The 21820-nt window shown below is 42.2% G+C and overlaps 2 protein-coding genes and 1 long non-coding RNA gene across 3 annotated transcripts in view; 2 read left to right on the top strand and 1 right to left on the bottom strand.

The window, feature by feature from the left end:
* Positions 1-539: 539 nt before the first annotated feature.
* Positions 540-7274, bottom strand: LOC144379250 (uncharacterized). Its single transcript, XR_013441926.1, has 3 exons — positions 7045-7274; positions 6355-6447; positions 540-1191 (listed from the first exon to the last, which is right to left on the bottom strand). It is a non-coding gene; the product is annotated as an uncharacterized LOC144379250 (long non-coding RNA).
* A 96-nt stretch (positions 7275-7370) lies between these two features.
* PET117 (PET117 cytochrome c oxidase chaperone) lies at positions 7371-10814 on the top strand. Its single transcript, XM_036120497.2, has 2 exons — positions 7371-7579; positions 10658-10814. The coding sequence occupies exons 1-2, from the start codon at positions 7484-7486 to the stop codon at positions 10805-10807; spliced, it is 246 nt and encodes an 81-aa protein (XP_035976390.1). The 5' UTR covers positions 7371-7483; the 3' UTR covers positions 10808-10814.
* Positions 10815-11113: 299 nt separating this feature from the next.
* Positions 11114-21820, top strand: part of KAT14 (lysine acetyltransferase 14) — a 34069-nt gene continuing 23362 nt past the window's right edge. The window contains exons 1-3 of the mRNA XM_036120494.2: positions 11114-11372; positions 13222-13340; positions 17193-17314. Of these exons, the coding sequence (XP_035976387.1) occupies positions 11114-11372; positions 13222-13340; positions 17193-17314 (500 nt within the window). The remainder of the gene's footprint in view (positions 11373-13221; positions 13341-17192; positions 17315-21820) is intronic.

Here is a 21820-nt window from a genome sequence, read left to right as displayed (position 1 = left end):
GCCGATGCAGCTGACACCCTCCACCTTCTTCCTAAACAAATCGGCCTCCTCGCTGCCCCCTCTTTCTATCAGAGACCTGCCCTGTGCAGCCTTCTCATGCATTGCCTTAGGTGTCCGCCCTCACCTGCTACATTCGCGCCCACCGTCTATCCCACTTTAAACCTATGCCTTCCTATTAATATCTCCCACTAGAGTACTGATGATTAATAGTCCCTAAAACAGAAGTGACTTGGAAACCCGGCTTTCCCATAATAGCTGCAAAGACCTGGCCCCGATTCAAGCCCACAAAACACAAGCCAAATTACACACTGGGTGGTGAAGGCATATTTCTTTTTTCTTTTTTTCCAAATCCCGCCCTTGTATGAGTTAAAGTGGAAGAAGTATTGTGTGACCACATTGTTCAAACATAGGGAGATGATTGTCCTCCTCCAGCTTGGTTTTCATTTCTTGGTTCGTCCCCAAGCCCCTGATTTCCGACTGTACTTATTTTTGATGTCTCCTCTTCCTTAGAAAAGGCTGGAGGGGAGGGCAGAGGGCAGTATGGGGCTTCATCCCCTAGAAGTGCAGAGCCATAGAGGTTTCTAAGAAGGTCAGATTTATATTTTTGTCTTAGAAATTAAGCTCAGGCTGATGGCAGAGGTTGTGTCTCCCAGTGATTTTCCATAGGAAGAATGATCATGCAAGCAATCAATTTCAAAGGGACTTCAAGGGTTGAAAACAACTCAGCAAGGGTGGGGTACCCTCAAAGCCCACAGGCTTCCAGCACACCTGAGTTTGAGCAGATATGCTTCTGAGGCTTCCTGTTTTTTTTTTTTTTTAAAGATTTTATTTATTTATTTGAGAGAGAGAGAGAAAGCACATGAGAGGGGGGAGGGTCAGAGGGAGAAACAGACTCCCTGACAAGCAAGGAGCCTGATGCAGGACTCGATCCAGGGACTCCAAGATCATGACCTGAGCCAAAGGCAGTCGCTTAACCAACTGAGCCACCCAGGCGCCCCCTGAGGCTTCCTGTTTTAATGTCACCACTGGCCCCGTTTCCAATGCCCATCAAAACCGACACTGAAGGGACAGGAGTTGTGAATGGAGCACTATTGTCTCTCTATGGGGAGAGCAGTGGTCATTCTCGGCACATCTGGGTCAGTCCAAAGTTGAGAGGGGTGGGAGCTCATATGATCTCAGGATACCAGGACACTAGGAGAAAGGCAGAGACATGAGGTTCAGAAGTTCTGGCCCAGAAAACAAATTGTGTTTAACTAGCCATGTTTCCAAATCTTTGTCCAATCCTGATATACATAAAAAAGGGGTATTTGTATAGCTCGCTGGGATCAGCTTGAGGGAGCTTGGATAATTCTAAATGGAGCTTCATGGAAGGGCGCCTGGCTAGCTCAGTTTGTAGAGCATGAGACTCTTAAATGCAACTTAATGGATAATCATTATTTACATTGTCTTTATATATATTCTTAAAAAAATAAAGATAAAAACAAAAAAAATCTATGATACTCTATAATTATGAGAAGAAAAACAAAAACAAAGTGTGGGGGCAGATTTGAATATTGAATCCATGTAAAATTTCCTGGTAACAACTCTGTGATTTTTTTTTTAAATGAAAAACTACAGCTTGTTTCTCTGTCTCTTTTTTATACCAAGTTTTATGTTTAAATCTGCACAGAGGGGCACCTGGCTGGCTCAGTCCGAAGAAGGTATGACTCTTGACCTCGGTTTCGTGAGTTCAAGCCCACGTTGGGTATAGAGATTACTAAAATATAAACTTAAGAAAAACAAAAATGAAAAAAATGAAAAATAAAATGTCTGCACATAAATTCTGATCAAGACTTTTTTTTAAAGATTTTTAAAGATTTGTGATTTAAGATTTTTTAATTTATTTGAGAGAGAGAGAGAGAGAGAGAGCACAAGCAGGGGGAGGGGCAGAGGGAGAGGGAGAAGCAGACTCCATGCTCAGCCGGGAGCCCGATGCAGGGCTGGATCCCAGCACCCTGGGATCATGACCTGAGCCGAAGGCAGACGCTTACCCGACTGAGCCACCCAGGTGCCCCGAGCAGTCGAAATTATATTTAAAGGCTCTAGTAGCTCTTTTCTTCCATTAACAATGGTAATGTTACATTTTTTTTTCTGATAATGTGACTGGATTTTGAATCCAAAAGAACTCAGTCATACCAAGTATTTGGAAACTATGAAACTCATCTATGATTTGGGCAAGCTTGGTGAGGGGCCTTACTGCTGCCCCCGCTGAGATGTCACCAGAAGGCCCACTGAGCTGCAAACGAAGAGACATTTCCTAAATATGTGAGCAAGGATTCAGGACCACTCCCAGCAGCAGTAGTGACAGGAGCTGTCCCCCTCCCCCCAGGGCCCAGGGGTTCCCATCTTAAGGCTCCCTGGCGGGGATGCTCCAACTTGCATTATCACCACCTGCCTGGCTTTGGTGCAGCCGTGATACTAATTCTTTGTCTCAACCAGAAAGCCAAGGAGGTAGCAGACATATCATTGTACCCATAGTACAGAGGAGGAAGCTGAGGCCCCAAAGGTCAGGGATTATCCCCCGAGTGAAGCCAGAATCCCTGCTTCCCACCTCTTTGTTCCTGCAGAGCCTCGCTCACAGAGACTATCTTCTGAGAACAATATTCTGCTGGATGCTGCAAGGCTCTCCTATCAAAAGGAGGAATGGAAGACCCCAAACCAGAATTCCAAGGGGCCATATGAATGGGGCACATCTCTCAGAAGTCCATTTTCCAGTGAACATCCCAGGGAGGTGAATGCTATTCTCCCAGAACCTATGGAGGGTTCCTGGGGGATTTTTCTGTTCTCTTCTGGTTCTCTCTCCCTCCCCTCTCCCATCAGTGCCTAGTCCTCTCTTCCTCTTTCCTCTCCTCCCTCTCTTGCTTAACTCTCTCCTCCCACTTTTTAAGTCGTTAAAATACAGGATTGGAAGATTCTAGATACACATATTCTCCTTGTATCTACTGACAGAAGATATATGTTCTCTGTTTTAAACTTTAAACCAGGCAAATTTAATCTTTTATGTCTTTGAAAACAAAATTAAAAACCAATTAGGTTGCTCTGTAACTTTCTGGCTGTGGGCTCTGGGCAAGTTATATACCGCTCTGTGCCTCAGTTTCCTCACCTGTAAAATGGGGACACGAACAGCACCCATTTTGTAGGGTCATTGTGAAGATGAAATGAGTTGATACATATAAACCGCCTTTTTTCACCTTCTTTTAACAGCTTCAGTGAAATTATTAATATATCATAAAATTTACCCTTTAAAGTACCCAATTCAGTGGGTTTTAGCAGAGTCAAGAGTTGTGCACCCATCCTCATGATCTAATTCTAGAACATTTTCATTACCCCCAAAAAGAAACTCATTTGCCATTACTCCCCATCTCCCAAATCCCCCAGCCCTTGGCAAACAGGGATTTGCCTATTCTGGACACTTTAAATAAATGGAATCATACAATACCTGATCTTTTGTGCTTCTTTTACTTAGCATACTGTTTTCAAAGTTTCAAGGTTCATCCATGTTGTAGCATATAGCATATAGCATATTCTTTTTTTTTTTTTTTGGCATTCTTAAATGAACTTTTTTTTTTTATTAACACATAATGTATTATTTGTTTCAGGGGTACAGGTCTGTGATTCAACAGTCTTACACAATTCACAGTGCTCACCATAGCACATAGCCTCCCCAATGTCTATCACCCAGCCACCCCATCCCTCCCACCCCCCACCACTCCAGCAACCCTCAGTTTGTTTCCTGAGATTAAGAGTCTCTTATGGTTTGTCTCCCTCTCTGGTTTCGTCTTGTTTCATTTTTCCCTCCCTTCCCCTGTGATCCTCTGTCTTGTTTCTCAAATTCCTCATATCAGTGAGATCATATGATAATTGTCTTTCTCTGATTGACTTATTTCACTTAACATAATACCCTCTAGTTCCATCCACATCGTTGCAAATGGCTATATCAGTACTTCTTGTCTTTTCTTTTGATGTGTGTATATGTGTATGTATAATTTATTTTTTCTTCTTGGTGCTTTAAAATTTTTCTTATAATTTCTTTTCTTCCTAACTTTATTGAGGAATAATTTACAAATAAAAATTGTTTATATTTATGGTGTACAATGTGATGACTTGATACATCTACACATTGTGAAATAATGACTGCAATCAAACTCATTAACACATCCATCACTTCAAATTGTTACCTTTTTGGTGTGTGGTGAGGACACTTAAGATCTACTCTATTAGCAAATTTCAAGTATACAACACAGTATGATTCACTCTAGTCACCATGCTGTACATTAGATCCCCACAACTCATTCGTCTTATAAATGAAATGGTCAATAGGTAGATGAAAAGGTGCTCGACATCACTGATTGTCAGGAAAATCAGAAGACACAAATTATAACCACAAAGAGGTATCACCTCACATCTGTTAGAGAGGCTGTCATCAGAAAGACAAGAAGTAAGAAGTGTTGGTGAGGATGTGGAGTAAAGTAGGTAGGAATGTAAACTGGTGCAGCCGCTATGAAAAACAGTATGCAGATTCCTCAAGAAATTAAAAATAGAACTATCATGTGATTCAGCAATTGCACTTCTGGGTATACATCCAAAGGAAATAAAATCAGGATTTTGAGGAGCTATCTATACTCCCATATCAGTTGCAGCATTAATAGCCAAGATATGGAAACACTGTAAGTGTCCACTGACAGATGAATGGATAAAGAATATCACACACACACACACACACACACACACACACACACACACACACACACACAGGAATATTATTCTGCCATGAAAAAGAAGGAAATCCATTTGCAACAACATAGATGAACCTGGAGGGTATAATGCTAAGTGAAGTAAGCCAGACACAGAAAGACAAATACTGTATGATCTCACTTATATGTGGAACCTAAAAAAGTCAAAGTCACAGAAGCAGAGAGTAGAAGAGTGGGAGCTGGGGGTGGAGGAAATAGATCCTGGTAAAGAGATAAACAGCTTTGAAATGCATTTAGCACATTAATGTGCTAAGTGCCAATATTATGAAGTGATTTTTTTTAACCCTCCCTGTGGGTGGGTGGGTCTCAATTTTATGCCTTCTACCTTGTAGTAGGAGCTCTGCGATTATTTCAGGAGCACCTCTTACTGAGATTCTCCAATGGTTAGGCAGGACTTTTCCATTTAGTTGGCATAAGTGATGATTTACCATTGAGAAAAAGAGAGTGAGGAATTCAAGACCAATCAGCACCTGGCTCCTGGAGGAGAGTTGCTGGAAGGTTCTGACAGAGAACTGGGTCTTGAATCTTCTGTATTAGGTGATACTGACTCTGGAGCAGGAATCCACACCCATACTTAACTTTGGGGAACAGTTCATTGCTGTCTTAGCTTGGGCCGCTGTAACAAAAATACCAAAGACTGCATGGCTTAAACAACGGAGATTTGTCAGTTATGGAGGCTGGGAATTCTGAGATCAGGGTGCCAGCCTGGTTGGGTTCCAGTGAGGGCCCTTCCTGGTTTGCAGACAGCCGTCTTCTTGCTATGTCCTCACATGGTGGATAGCAAGCTTTAGTTTCTTGCTCTTCTTATAAGGACACTAATCCATCCTGGGGGCTCTACCCTCATGACTTTATCGAAACCTAACTACCTCCCAAAGGCCCCATCTCCTATAACTAGGGGGTTAGGATTTCAACATAAGAGTTTTAGGAGGGGACACAAACACGCAGTCCATAACGAATGCTACTTGTTAACCGTCTCCCTGTCTTTTTTTTTTTTTAAGATTTTTTTATTTATTCATTTGACAGAGAGAGATACAGCGAGAGAGGGAACACAAGCAGGGGGAGTGGGAGAGGGGGAAGCAGGCTCCCGCTGAGCAGGGAACCCAATGCGGGGCTCGATTCCAGGGCCCTGGGATCATGACCTGAGCCAAAGGCAGATGCTTAACGACTGAGCCACCCAGGCGCCCCTCCCTGTCTTTTTTATTGTGATTATTGGATATAGGGGTCTGCAGTCATTCTCTCATTTCAGTCATTTATGTGACAGTAATCACACAAAATACCCTGTCAAGGGTCATAAATATTTAAATAGATAATCCACTTTTTCATTTGACATTGTTAACACATAAAGGATTTTTAAAAGTAGAATAAAACTACATTTAAAGAAGACAAATTGAAAAATTAGTCACAATAGAATGAAAGGCCATCTAACTCTGACAAATTCTAAGGCCATGTAGCTCTGCTGAAGGCTCACTGACTCAGAGAAAAATATCTGGAGTCCACCACAAGTAAAAAGCAGTCCAATATAGTTTTTTTTTTTTTCTATTAGAGAAGTATACAAATATACCTTGAATTAAAGTTCTTCTAACTCCACGGTCTATTAAGGCAGGAACCCAGTTTTCCAATTCAGTGGTACATCCTCCTCTGGCTGAGAAAAATACTGTGGACAAAATGTGATTTGAAAAGAGTATTTAAATTTTTTTATTTTATTACATTTCTTAAGAGCAATAATCACCTCATGCCATTTATGCTGAAATAACAGAAATTGGAATAGCAAGGCACTACAGAAATGAATGATGGAGAAGCCCTTGGGTGATCCTAACCAAGACCTGGCCCTAATCAATTGTCCACAGTTGTTTCCATAGGAAGAAACTTACTCCCTGTGAATTCCAGTGGGAAAGAATGACTTAATGGGAATACTCTTCATTGTCTGCTCTATCAGATACTTTATAGTTTCTGGAAAGCCAAACTTCTTTCTACCATAAGGAAAAGTGAAAATGATGTCTTGCACAATGCCTGACGCATTCTATCATTCATTCATTCATTTATTCATTTTCCTAGTAATGTGGGAATCGGGAATCCTGTCTTATTGGTGAGGGAACTGAAGTTCCAAAGGTATAAAGGTGATCTCTTAAAGATTACACGGGAAACAATTTGACCAACGCTTTTCTTATCTGGAGGCAACGAGGCATTGCTGTTCAGTTAGCATGCTCTTTAGCCAGAAGACTTTCGGTTTTAAGAAAAATCAGAGACTGACCAGGCAGCACACAGCATCAAGATGAAAACAGGTGACAGTGTCTACAACATTTAATTATGAATCTTCAAGCAAGAACTCCATCTTCTGGTGGCACCTGCCCCTCCAAAGGGGCAATGAGGCTGCGTTTGGGGAAGCTGGTATGGAGCAAAGGACCCGGCTCACCGTCGCGCTCAGAGGGGACAGGTGTGTGTGTGCGTGCCAGGGTCGGGAGGAGAGGCAGAGGCACTCCTGCCCCATGACCGCACCCGCAGCCACGTTTTCCGCGGAGCGAGACGCCGCTCGGCTCTCGATTGCTCGCGCCTGGCGCGGCGGGCGGCGCACCCGGAGGCCGGGGCTCTGCGCTCGAGCGGTCGAGCCTGACCCGTACCCGGAGAGAATCGCTCAGCGACTGCCCCGGGCCCGGGGCGGGTAGGAGGAGGCCGCAGTGGCCGGCGCGGGGATGTCGAGGAGCTCGAAGGCGGTGCTGGGCCTCTCGGTGGTGCTGACGGCGGCCACCGTGGCCGGCGTGCATCTGAAGCAGCGGCAGGACCGGCAGGTCGGTGTCACGTGACCGCCTCTTCCGGGGCCCGCGGCCGGTGGCCGCGGCGACGGCGACCTTGGGCCCGCTGGTCTCTCTCCGCGTGGTTCTCCGCTGCTCCTCGTCTTTCCCTCTTTCGTGGGCTCCGCGGCGGCGCGGCCCGCCTCCCCCGCGCTCTCGCGACTGCGGCCTGGCCGCCGCTCGCCGGGTCCTGGGCGCCGCAGTCCCCGCGGCCGCGTGCACCGGGAGGCCCCGGGCGACCCCGTCCTGGCCGGCGCCTGGGAGCCCCGGCCCTCGGCGCCGCAGCCGCCTGGCTCCCGCTAAGGCCCACCCGCGGCGTGGTCGGCTGTCCCGTTCCCAAGTCACCGCCAACCTGCAGTGACACCGACCTTTCAGCGTCTCACCTGGGCTGCTGCAAAGTCGAAGCGGGGAAGGGGTTTGCGTGGGGTGCACTCAGCAAGTTGTCGGCCTCTCCCCAACCCCAGGCCCAAGGTTGAGGCTCAATCCTAATGTGTTTCAGTGCTAGTGAGATTTTATCCCAGGATTAAGGAGGCTTCCCCGCATCCACTTTCCGTGCCTTTGGCCAAGGTAATTTGATGGATGCTTTTTTTTTTTTTTTTGTCTTTTGTCTTTTAAGGAGCAGTTTGCTATGGAAACCAGATTCCGGGAACTAGAGATACCAGCCTCCATGTTTTCTTTTTTTCGGTACTTGTATTTCTGGAAATAACCGTGACTTACTGATGGGTAGACTGGCCGTCCATTCTGTGTCTCTCAGTTCCTATTCTCTTTACTCTAGTTGGCGCATGTTTAATGACCGATCTCTGTGTGTTAGGCACCACACTAGGCACGTTGAGAAACAAAGATAAGGAAGGACAGGCGTCCCTGAGTCTGTAACTGATTCACAGCAATGCGGAACGTTGAGTGTGAGAACAAGCAACTAGGTCAGCGCGTGTGTTAGGGTTGAGCCTAGTTTGCTAAGGGTGGAAATAATGAACTGGATGAACTAGTAAACAGTCTTTTCTTGCATTGGGCTGAGCAGTGTGCTTGGTATACAGAGATGAAGCAGATGAGGTCTTTGTCCTTGTTGTTCACAGTTTGTGGAAATCAGAGAAAGGTGTGATGGTGTAAGAATTTTGGGGAGGGGGTATTGGGATGAATCATGACAGGGTGTGAAAGGTTAGAGATTTGGGAATAAAGTATGGCTTCTGAAGGGGGTAGCTTTTGGAACACAGGCAGGAGAGTTCCTCTTCTAAGAAGTGAAAGGAAATGAGGGTGATCAAAAGAAATTTGAGATGGAGTAGAGGATTTAGCTCTGAGGTCAGTGAAGGCAGGGATTTTCAAAGAGTATGGGGTAGGATGGGTAAGAACTTGGTTCTGAACTAGCCACACATCTCATGTTCCTGGGAAGTTTTTTACAACCTAACCTACTCCAGACTTCTTAAATCAGAATCTCTTGGATCTTGGAGGTGGGGGATCCAGCTTAGGTATGTTTTAAAAGCTACCCAGGGAATTCTAACATGCAGGCTGGGTTGAATATCACTGTGCTAGAGAATGGAAGAACAGAAAGAGCTAGATATTTGGAAGTTAGGTGAAGAGAAGATTGACCAGAATAACCTGTGTTTATTTTACATCCAGTCATTCACCGTGGACTTTCTTTCTCGCCTGGGAGGGAGTAAAACAGATGATTGACACTGTGGGTGTGTTGGAAGTTTCAAGGAAGCAAGAAATAAAATAATGACTGTAGTTTACTATCATTTTTGACTGTCTGCCACATACCAGGTACTGACATTCATCCTTACAGGAACCCAGCAAAAAGAGTAGTGCTATATGAGTAATGGTCAAGAGGTCTTGGTGGTTAGGAAGATAGTTAAGTGGAAGTCACAGGCAATCAGCATATATTGAAACTTGGAGGAAGGTAGCAAATGGTGGCCAGAGAGCAAGCTCCTAAGCCATATGCTGAAGTCTGAGAAAGGAAAGGTGGGATCTCAGAGGCAGGTGTGGGAAGAATGATTCCAGCCAATGGTGTGCGCTTTGGGAGGTGGGGTGGGAGTGTGGGTGGGTGTGTCATGGTTCATGGAGCACAGGACCAAATACCTGGAGAGGGAGGAGTCAAATGTCTCTGGAGATGTGGTCAAGGAGCAGTGTTCCAAAAAGTTGGTTTTCAGTTGTATTGTCTGTTCCAGGACTCTTAAATTCCCCAGACTCCTTGGTAAGAGCGAATGACACTCTAGGCTTGGAGGAGGTCCAGCAAGTAGGTACTTTGTGAGTTTTTAAAATAGACCTGATAATTTAAAACAAAAAAACAACCCCAAGCCTGGGCCCCACCCCCATTAATTCTACCTCACAAGGCCACTGTTAAAAAAAATTAGAGTATTTTGTGACCTAAAAACTGTAAAATGGTAATTATTAGTAATGACTGGATTTTTGCTTTAAAAAGTCTCACCTTAAGTGCTAGGTCCATGTTCTGGAATTTTCTGCCTGTCTTTAGTGCTTATCAAAGTATACCACTGATGGGCCTTTATTTTTTCGTCTGGTAGTAGCAGAGTCTCGGTTATGTAACTGGTTGGTAATTCTTTATAATTTTTACTTCTTCTCTTTACACACTAGAAAAAACCAAGTTCTTTCCTTTCTTGCATCCTATTTAAATTTCAGTAACCTTTTTTTTGCTTTCTTTGATGTTTATTATTCAGTGAGGATAATTGCTAACATGAGTGTAGTTCATAGAGTTACTGTAGTAAATCTCACCAAGTCTTTTAAAGCATTGAATATCAATTAAGCTTTTAAAGTTCAACACAGGAGCAGTTTTTTCCTTTTTAAGTTAATGTTATTTCCTATTAAGTTTCTATACTGAATGTTCAGGAATTTCTTAAAATAATGGTAAGTCATTTTAGTGATAACACTAGTGGAGCACACTACCAAATTAATCTGATGGTTTATTACATTTTACATTTATGCAGAAAGTTGAAATAGTAATTGGGTATTTGGAGTCTGAAAGTTTTCAGTGTATTTTAGTAGCACTGTTACTCGGATTGAATGGCACAAGGATGGGAACCACCTGTTTAAGGTGTTACTGAAATCTGTTTCTTACGTTTTTAGAGGCTTCATGATGGAGTGATCAGAGACATTGAGAGACAAAATCGGAAAAAAGAAAACATTCGTCTTTTGGGAGAACAGATTATTTTGACTGAGCAACTTGAAGCAGAAAGAGAGAAGATGTTATTGGCAAAAGGATCTCAAAAAACATGACTTGAAATGGATGTCAAATATTGATGGGACAGTGTCAAGTGTGGGTGTGCGAGTGTGGATGGAGAATAGCTTAGTGAGGTCTTTAACCTTTTTTTGGTCACTGTCCTTTCCAGCTTGACCAAAGAAAAGGGCAGTGGACCATATATTCTAAATTACTGCTTTAAAAGTCCCTGCTGAGTCAAGAAGCAGGCAGACACTCTTCTGAAGAATTTCTGTCTGTGTGGTCCTGGTAGAAGCCCCGGTAAGCTTGGTGTCCAGAGCTTAGGATTGTTAGTGAAAAGCACTTTGGAACTGTGAGAGGAAGGGATGGATAGTAACATGCACCTGAGTAGTTTGATAAGCCGGCACGATGATGAAGCCACGAGAACATCTACCTCAGAAGGGCTGGAGGAGGGGGAGGTGGAGGGGGAGACTCTCCTGATCGTGGAATCGGAGGACCAGGCATCAGTGGACTTATCTCATGATCAGAGTGGGGATTCCCTCAACAGTGATGAAGGAGATGTGTCGTGGATGGAGGAGCAGCTGTCCTACTTCTGTGACAAGTGCCAAAAATGGATCCCGGCCAGTAAGGAGCTTCTCAATTCCTTTGATTTGTCAATTCCTGCGTGAAGGTTGTTTTTCTAACCTGTGAGCCAAACATGAATGTAAAATGGACCTAAATAAAAAGATAATTATTATATTTATTATTAGTTTAGTTGGTTAATGACAGATTTATATAAAACATAGACACATTTGTATTAATAAAAATTACTGTCAACCTCTCACGTTGTTAAATTAACGTTCTTGATGGCAACCCAATAAAAATCAGAAAATTGGAAATTCTGCGTTATTTAAAGAATTAGCCACATTGTTCTAACAAGATCATGTTACGGATTTGGGGCCAAATAATAGGCCCAGTATAGAATTAAAGTTCAAGTTACTTGGGTAATATTTAACTCCCGTGGAAAACTGCTGTTGTATGCTGAAGTAAGTCAGAATTAGCAGATTAAGAGTATTTTGTGCTCTTTTTCTGGGACCATTCTTGTTTTCTGCTTGCTGGCCTCCTAGATCTGCTGGCAAGAGATACACACACATGTGCTCTCCTGATACCTCACTCTTTCAACTTAATCTTTGCATCTGCCAGCTCTCAAGGAGCATGCTCTGCCAGCCATCATGAGTCTTAACCAAAACAGGATTTTCCCATTAGGCAGAGACTAGTAAAGGAATTCTTTGTGTAATAGAGTTTGTAACTAGGTCAGAGAAATTTGTGTGTGTGTGTGTGTGTGTGTGTGTGTATACACATACATACATGTGAAATGGGTCATTTTCTGGTATGTGGAAATGTGTTTAAGATGGATTTAACTATTCAGAATAATAGATACTATTAATAAATTAACATTTTCATAGGAAACAATCTAGAACTTTCTGTGCCTTAGCTAGTGTTTGCTTCTCAGCAGTTTCTGCTTATTGATTCACGCACCTGCCTGAAAATCTCAGTGGCATTCCCCTTGTCCTCTCAGGATGTGTTTTAAGCTGTCTTTCACGATAGGGTCCCTACTAACTTCAGCTTCTCTCTTCAGTATCCTGTTGCCACACAACCAGCACTTTGCAGTTAGGGTGAGCTTTTCTTCTCCACAAACATTTCTTTCTTACCCCAAGGTCTTCACACATTTTCATTTCCTCTCTGGAATATGTGTCTCTCTAGCCCCCATGGCCTCCCTGCCAAACACACAGGCACCCCTTTTCACCTGGCCAATTCTAGTCATCCTTCCGGCCCCCCGCAGACCCCACTTTTTCTAGCCCTCCCATCTTCCTAATATGGGTTGGGCTTCCCTTCTCTGTGCCCTCACATTGCCCTATGGCACACACTGCGTTCCACTCCAGTGGTTGTCTTGTCTCTCAGAGCATCAGCATCACCTGATTCTGGTGATTCAAGGCAGAGACCCAGACCCCACTTTCAGAGATTGATTCATCCCAGGAAGATGGAGAACACTGTGCTGTTGTGATGACCTATTTCCTCATCTGTGGCCCTCAAAATTTGTAAAATGCCAAGAGCACACCTGCCTTGGGTACTGTGTATTCCAGTTCCTACACCAGTACCTGGCATGCAGCAGGAACTCAGATATTTCTTGAAAGAATGTGTCAAGAGACCCATAGGAGTCAGGAATGTCAACAGTTGGAAAATTCAATGACAGCAATAAATTAACTTGGTTTTTCAGTATCTTTCTCCTAAAAGTTAGGGAACCACAGATCTCAACAGGTATATGCTATGTTAGAAAAATAAAAATCTTTTCTTCTGCCTTCCCCATTCCCATCCTGCTGTCATGGGTTGGCTAAAAAAGAGGAAAAACATGGGAAGCATGGAAAATCTGGTTGATAAACGATAAACGCCGCTGTAAATAAACCTATGATGTGCCTTTTTGTTTTTCTCCTAGGTCAGCTGAGGGAACAGCTCAGTTACCTTAAGGGTGATAATTTTTTTAGGTTCACTTGTTCCGATTGCTCGGAAGATGGCAAGGAGCAGTATGAAAGGCTGAAGCTCACGTGGCAGCAAGTGAGTAAAAAGCTCTCCCCCTCGAATTCATGAGGTCGATCCTCCAAAGAATTTAGTGGAATGAATATTCAGAGAATGAGGAGCTTACTTCTAGGCTATTGAGCGGTTTTGAGAGTCACTTTCTATATCACAATGAAAATCATATTCCAACTATATGGAGAAGGAGTTCTTTGTAAAAATACTCAACGCTAACTTAGTGAATTAGGTTTGAGATACTTGAAAACCTCAGATACACACAGAATTTCATTTATACATAATACCAAACTCTGATTTTACTGGAATTAAAAGGTTCACATTTTTTCTGGCAGCCATGTTTAGAACAATAAAACTATTTTTAAAAATGTAAAGATGGCCACATTAGAAATAGTTGAAAGGTATAATGTGGCAAAAGCCAACATAAATCTGGCTTTTCTGTATTTGAACACAGACATGCTTGAAAATTTTTTTTCAATGAATGCCTATGGCCACCTTTTAACCATCTTTAGTACCAGCACCCTAGTCCAAGCCAATTATAGCATGAACAATAGCTTTTTACTGACCTCCAGCTTGCAATAAATTTTTTTGGTTTTGTTCTTATATTAATATGTCTATAACAGGGTACCAACGATAACAGTAAGTTCTAAAAATGACTGGAGTATACATACTGAGTGCCTCGGACAAACCCGGTGCTGTCGTAGACCTGGAGACTGCTGTGCTGAGTGAGACAGCTGGGGAGGTGGCATTCTAGGCATTTATTTTCAACAGTAAGCAGACAAACAAATAAGTTAATTACCCATAGCACTTTTTTTGCTAGGAAATAAGCAGGGTAATGAGAAAGAGTTTAGATGAAATGATCTTAGCCACTTAAGGTATTCCTTATAAACTGCAGTTGCTTTAGCAGCTTAGACTGTTATCTTAATTATCAGTGCTTCCCTAGGAAATGTACTAATGAAATCTGTCAGTGGTGAATTTAGGGAGCCTTTTTTGACTAGCCAAAAATATGCAAGTAGAAAATGAAGGGAAGTTTGTACTGAGGATATAGCCTCATAAATGTAATTGTGATGTTTTTCTCAACATGTACATGGGATATTGCATCTAGGCAAGGTCAGATTAATATTAATAGATTATTCTGATGCATATACCCATGACAGATTTGTGTTTGATCTGCAAGTAGCTTCTCAAAAAGCTGTAAAGTGGAAGAAATAGCAAGTATGTAGAGTTTATTTGCAAGAATACGAGTTTTCTGTGGAGGTTCTCTTGAAAAGAACAACTGGCTTTTGGTTATATTGCTTAGAAGATGTATTGGTTCAGTTTGCACTTTTAATTAGACTAACATCACTTGAAAATTATGTTTTCACTGCCAGAAGACAGATTGATGGGAGATAATACCCTGGTATGATGAAGTGGCAGATCAGACACTTGGTAGATCTGGTCTTGGTAAACTACTGACCAGTATTTCTAGTTGCACCTAAAAAACCGAGACTCTCAAGAAAGAGCTGAAAGAGAATCAGATGGTTTTGGATAGATTCTATTGATGTCACCAAATAGGTGGGTTTTCTATCCTTTTAAATCTTAAACTTTGTTGATTTTTCCAAGTAATAAGTAGAAATGCTTGTTTGATCACAAAATACCATTAGTAAAGCAGTCTGGTCTCCTGACCTTTCTTCCATGCCCTTTCTTGTGTCCTCTCCTCCTTAGTGATTTGTGAACCACAGTTGGAAATGCAGGAGAAACTCTATCATGTGTTTGGGAAGGGTAGGGTACTTGTTACATTCTCATCCTGGACACTTACTCTTCCGTGGCAGGTAAAGAATGTACCATGATCTGTACTCATTATTTTTCTAGGTGTTTTCCAGCAGGTGCTTGTGAAGTGCCTACTGTGGCTCAGCCAGCCCTGAGCTCCTCTCTGGGGACACACTGTTACTGATGGGCTTGGGCTGCTAGTGGGAGAGCAGAAAACCCACCTGGGATTCCTTTTCTTCAGATTACAGATTCCAGGAGAGGAGGAAAACCACGTCCTTCATATACTGAGTTTGTAGTTTGCGCAGTAAATATTAAGTGATTATAGAAAAAGTTATTTTCAAGTAAATATATGAATTTTAACTTTTGAAAGTCATGAAATATTTCACACATACCAAAAAAAATATGTATATATATACACCAGAAATAAAGTAGCAGACAATGTCTCTACCACTGAGATTAACAGTGAATACATGTGTCTGAGGTACTCTAGGGGTCTGGGAGTAGGCAGAAGCAGCTCATTTCAGTCTCTCCTTAAAGTATTTCTTGAACAATAACTTTTTTAAATTGTGGTAAAATATATATAACATGAAAGTTTACCATTTCATCCATTTTTAAGCATATAATTCAGCGGCCTTAAGTACATTTACACTGTTTTGCAACCATTGCCGCTATCCATCTCCAGAACATTTTTATCTTCCCAAGCTGAAATTCCATATCCATTAAATAGTAAGTCCCCGTGGACAGTTTAACTGTTTTAAGGAAGATGTTTGTTGGCTGATGTGGACCTGTTGCAAAAATGCGTGGAAGAACTTGAAAACTCTGTTGATGGGGTTAATTGTTTGGTGGGCTATCTATAGGTTTCACGAGTCTAAGGAGGGGAGAGCTCGGGTAATGGAAGCGTCAGCAGTATGAGAAGTGTCAGCATTACCAGGCCCTTGGAGTCAGAGGTTTTCCCGTGGACCATCGGGGGTCTCAAGCTGTGAGCACAGGTGCTGGGGAGCCTGAGACGCAGTTTACTAGCCCCCTTACATTTTCAGGATGCGCTTTCTGGAAAGAAGAATCAAGTTAGATTCTTTTCATGGATTCTCTGTCCCCTTTTCAATTTCAATGGCCCCAAATCAATCACTGTTTCTATTAGGTTGAAAACATAGTTTTGAATAGCTGGTATCATTTTGTCCATTTACACAAAATTACATAATTCAAAATTGCATATAGATGTAAGAAGAAATGGCTGAAAGCATAGTCATTGAATGTGTCAGAAGTGATTGTTTCTTGATGGTAGATTTAGTGATTTTTACCTCCTCCCTTGCTCTTCTATTATTGAAATCTTCTACAGTGAACATGTGTTACTTATATTTCTGGAAAACACTTCCCAGTTCGGGGCCATGAATGCATTACCTGTAAACGAGGAAGCTGGACCAGATGAGGAGTTTTCACGTGGAGCTCCGGGGGTGTCTTGGAGCCTCTGAGAGTGGGCTGAGCAGCCAGGCCTCTCGGCTCTGGGCCCCTGTCTAATGCTAATGTCATCCAAAGAAAGATTTCCATGTATGAAAATGGCCAAACACTGAGTAGATGGTGACTACATTATTTTCAGCTTTGAAATTCTGAGAGTCTTTTGTTTCTGCTCCTTACAGAGCTTAGAAAAACATATAGGCAGGGGTGACTTTCAAAATATTTAATAAAGATCAGCCCCAGCAGTCAGAAAATGTGGGCTGTAGCAGGTACCTGGAGGCCTCACGGCCAGAGGTTATCACCTTATCTAGTGCCGCGTTGTGTAAGGTGGAGAGATGCAGGGACGGGGCTGGGGGTGGGGGGTGTACAACAGGTAGATTGCTTAGTTGCTTAGGATGGCAGTTGTTTATCATAATCAGTTCAGCCACACCTCAGCCCTGCATATGCAGCGTGTAAGGAACAACTGTACATACTTAGGTGGATTAGTGCTATTCATCTAATGAAAGCAAAACAGGAAATAAAATTCTCTACTGAGACTATTCCAAGGTATTATCCTTTCTTTAACCCCTCTGTTCCCCACCATTCCTGCTCAGATTATAAAACAACGAACATTTCCCCTGGAAGGTTAACATCCCTAGTCATGCTTTTCTCCCAGCCCTTGTTGTGTTTGTGTTCCAGGTTGTCATGCTGGCAATGTACAACTTGTCTCTGGAAGGAAGTGGCCGGCAAGGTTATTTCCGGTGGAAAGAAGATATCTGCGCCTTTATTGAGAAACATTGGACCTTCTTACTAGGGAATAGGTAATGTGATTTTTGAAAAACTTACACTTCCATGAAGAAGTAAAGAACAAAATACATGAGGTTTGAGACAGCCTAACGAAGCCCCTTAGGAATTAGTACTTGTGGCAATTACAAAGAATATTTTAATTCCAGAAGATATTGTTACTTTTTTAAGTTAAAAAACTTATTTACGGAAACTAAAGTGGAAGTATATACTATTAAAAGTATAGGTTTCCAGGGACGCCTGGGTGGCTTAGTCGGCTAAGTGTCTGCCTTCGGCCCAGATCATGATCCCAAGGTCCTGGGATCGAGTCCCGCATCGGGCTCCCTGCTCAGCAGGGAGTCTGCTTCTCTCTCTGCCTCTCCCTTCTGCTTGTGCTCTGTGTGTGTGTGTCTCTCTCTCAAATAAATAAATAATATCTTTAAAAACAAGTATAGGTTTCTAGACTTTTCTCATCCTACTTTAGAGGAAACTCTTAGTTTCTACTGAGCATGAAGAGATTTGAAGAGATTCTTAGAAAGTTAAAAAATAGAGCATTGGATTGCATGAGGCTGTTTAACAGTTGGATGAGTAACTCTGTAACGTGAGGATATAGGATCATTATGTCCTTTTGAAATCAATATCTTACAGAAGGTCAGAGGAAGAAAAACAGTGGCAGTGATGGGCTGTACCTATTTAAATTGCTCCTCATTAATAGACTCTTACCCGTTCGGTATTTGTTTTTATTAACTAGCAGGTAGAACCTGTTGATAAAGTTTTGGTATTATAGCGCTTAGCAAAGTCTAGGCATGTTAATACACATACGGCTTGTTCATTCATTCCTCTCCATGATAGTGCATTGACTTTACTGCTGAGCATGCCTCCTTGGTGCTCTGCTTTGGCTCGGCAGACCTGGGTATGCCAGTGCACAGATATTGAGACCACATGTTTTAACTAAAGGTCCCTGCAGATCAACAAGATTTTTATTGCTATTAGGGATTAGCGAGTTTGCAACTGCATTGGCAAATTGTGTGAGATGCTGATTGTTAGTTGCCGTCTGAAGTCCCATGTGAGGTTCATAAATCTTGCCTAATTGGGTCAGTGTAGATGTGCCACAGGCTCTGATCACAATCAGAACAGGGAGTTTGTGCCTGCCCTCACTCTGAAGGCACTGCAGCCTCTGTTTCCTGGGGCGCTGAGAAGTCAGCTCCACCAGCACGGCCCGGAGCTCAGGGCGGGCAGCCGACAGGAGCGGCGGCTTTCTGAAGGCTCGGCTGCGGGGAGAAAATAGAAGAGATTCAGTATGGTTGTACAAAAGGAGTTATTTTTGTTCTTGAGTTATTTAGTGCTACTAAGAAAAGAATTGACAGTATAACTGGTTCTTTTCTTAAGGAAAGGAAATCTGTTGTCTTAGTTTAATGATTTAGCACTATTTATGGAACTTAATATACCCCATTTATAAGGCGCAAGAAAGGGAAAAAACTGATAAAATTAGATCTTGGAACGTTTTCCTGATCTCTCAGTGCCATTCTGCTTAGTAGATTGTCTTCTGGAAGAAATTGGATTTAAATTGCCTGTTTTTAAGGATTTTGCCATATTTTAACATAAGTTGTTCAGTTGTTTCATTTGTTCATTTGTATAGCATGTTCTGAGAGGAATCAGCCAAGACTTTTTTTCTTTTTAATACTTTACTGAAAGGCATTAATTACTCTCCAGTTTCTGTGTAGTTTAACCATTAAACTAGTGGTTTTTGGCCATGTTAGTGTATCACTTGAATTACCATTTACTTATTTAGATCCAGTCACTTTTTTTTTAAATAAATACATTCATTTTAAAAAGAAACTTCAAACCACCATGATAAGTAGAAAACCCGTATCATTTGCCATACGTAGAATGACACTATAAAAATAGGTGTGCTAAAAATAAAACAGTGCTATTAAATTATAGCTGGATCCCAAGGCCTGTAAAGGCAATCAAGGCCCTCTGTCTTGATTAAAAAGGGTAGTAGCATGTGTTGGGGAGAACTTAAAGCAATGAACTTTCTCCTTGATCTCACCAGAAGGAATGAAAGATCATTAAAATTACTGTGTGGGGCGCCTGGATGGTTCAGTTGGTTAAGCTTCTGACTCTTGGTTTTGGCTCAGGTCATGATCTCAAGGTCGTGAGATTGAGCCCTGCCTGCTCCGTGCTGGGGGTGGATTCTCTCTCTGCTCCTCCCCTGCCTGCTTGCGCCTGCGAGCTCACATGTGCGCTCTCTCTCTCTAAAAAAAAATCACTCTGTGATTCCTTGTCACTCAGTTTCCTGCCTCAGTGCTGTCCTTCACTTTGGGAACTCTGCTGTCAGTATCCGTGATTGGAAAAGCCACCTACCTGAAACCCCTGTCCAGAGGCAGTCACCACATACTCACATCTCTGTGTCTGAACATACACGGAATCACTATGCCCCAGGGAAGCGGCCTGCAGAGGACATGCACATTTAGAGTTTTTTCATAGCTACTGAAGATTTTAATTCTGCTATCCATAGAACATTCTTTAAATTCTTAACAATAGGCATTTCTCATTTGTCATAGAATCTAAGAGTATAGTATACTGTGTAATGAAGTATAAGATTTGAATACATTTTCTTTCGGATGTTTACAGGCTTTGCTTTTTATACCTTTAATGTTTTACTAAAGTTGAAATAGGTAAAGGTTTATTCAAATGACTTTATGTACCTATTGTGGAAACAAGTTTAAACGGATACAAAAGCTTTAATTAATTGCTGCAGCTTAATTGCCTTTGTATGTGTGATCATTTAATCTGCTTTTATAATCCTGGCCTTGAATTTTTCTAGGTGTAACTTTTTTTTTTTAATTCCAGTGTAGTTTAACAGAGTGTTCTATTAATTTTAGTATATAGGAGGTATATCTTTGATTAGTGAAGAATACTTTGGGTTTTTTTTGTTTGTTTTTTAAAGATTTTATTTATTTATTTAGACAGAGAGACACAGCCAGAGAGGGAACACAAGCAGGGGGAGTGGGGGAGGGAGAAGCAGGCTTCCCGCGGAGCAGGGAGCCAGCCTGATGTGGGGCTTGATCCCAGGACCCTGGGATCACGACCCGAGCTGAAGGCAGACGCCCAACGACTGAGCCACCCAGGCGCCCCAGTGAAGAATACTTTGAATACTTTTCTCTATTACCATATTTCATTGATTTTTACGATGCACACATTTTTAAATTTTCACATCTCTGACAACTGGATACAAGCTGGATACAATCTTGTAAGGGCTAGTGTGTCATAACTGATGGCTAGTTTTCTTTTTTTTGTTGTACATAAAATGGTGTATCTTAAAGTCAATGAATCTTACATTTGATGAAATATGATAAAACACATTCATAGTATTTAAAAAATTTTTAAATGATAAGACAAGGATTCTAGGGGGAGGGCAGAGTAGGAAGCACCAGAAGTATCTCCCCACCTAGAAAACAGTTGAAATGGCAGAATCTGTCTGATGTAACTATTTTGGGTCACTGGGTCTATTTTGAAGGCTTGCAACTTCCAGGGGGAGGCTTGGAAGGTAAATTGCATTGATTTTGGTGGATTTCAGCTCTTAGCACAGTGACATTTCCCCATTCCACACCTTTCAGCCCTGTGGCAGCCAGCAGTGCACTTGTTCCCAAAGCAGCTCATACACAGCTTGTGGGAGTCAGGGTAGACAAAAAGGACCCTGTCCTCCAAATATCAGGAATCTGCTCTGATCACTGATTGCTGCTTCTGATCACAGAAATGAATATGAAGAGGTGGGTTACACCTGCCCTGAATTGTTGTAGACCTTTTTCCCTCTGGCTGCAATGACTTCAAGGGGACTTAAAAGGCCGGCACTTTCCTCCCTGCCTTCATTTTTCCCTTTGTCCCCTTTTTGGAGCCAGACATCGAAAACTGAGACAATCAAAAGTAACCACATACACAGAGGAAATTAGAAAGTCACCGTGTATGCCCAGGGGAATGACCAGAGAAGAACTTAAATTTTTTTTTTACCTCGGACTGATCTTTGAGACAGAGACACGCTACAACAATCAGAAAAACAAAAACCCTTAAACCTCAGGGAAGGAAAATAATCTGATTTCCAGAGTTACTACGTTTTAAATTCAAATATCCAGTTTTCAACAAAAAATTACAAGGAATACAAAGAAACCGGAGAGTATGGCCCATTCAAAGGAAAAAACAATAAACCAACAGAAACTGTCCCTGAAAACGACGTACCGATAGATCTACCAAAGACATTTATTTATTTATTTATTTATTATTTTTATTTTTTTAATTTATTTATGTTTAAGATTTTATTGATTCATTTGACAGAGAAAGAGCACAAGCAGGGGGAGCGGCAGGCAGAGGGCGAGAGAGAAGCAGGCTCCCTGCTGAGCAGGGAGCGTGACACGGGGCTCGATCCCAGGACCCCGGGATCATGACTCCAGCGGAAGGCAGATGCTTAACCAACTGAGCCACCCAGGCACCCCCAGACAAAGACTTTTAAGCAACTGTGTTAAAGATGCCCAAAGAAGTGATGT

This window comes from Halichoerus grypus, chromosome 10 (assembly GCF_964656455.1).
Source record: "Halichoerus grypus chromosome 10, mHalGry1.hap1.1, whole genome shotgun sequence".
In the NCBI taxonomy this organism is placed as follows: Eukaryota; Metazoa; Chordata; class Mammalia; order Carnivora; family Phocidae; genus Halichoerus; species Halichoerus grypus.
This window is presented reverse-complemented; position numbering and strand designations above follow the sequence as displayed.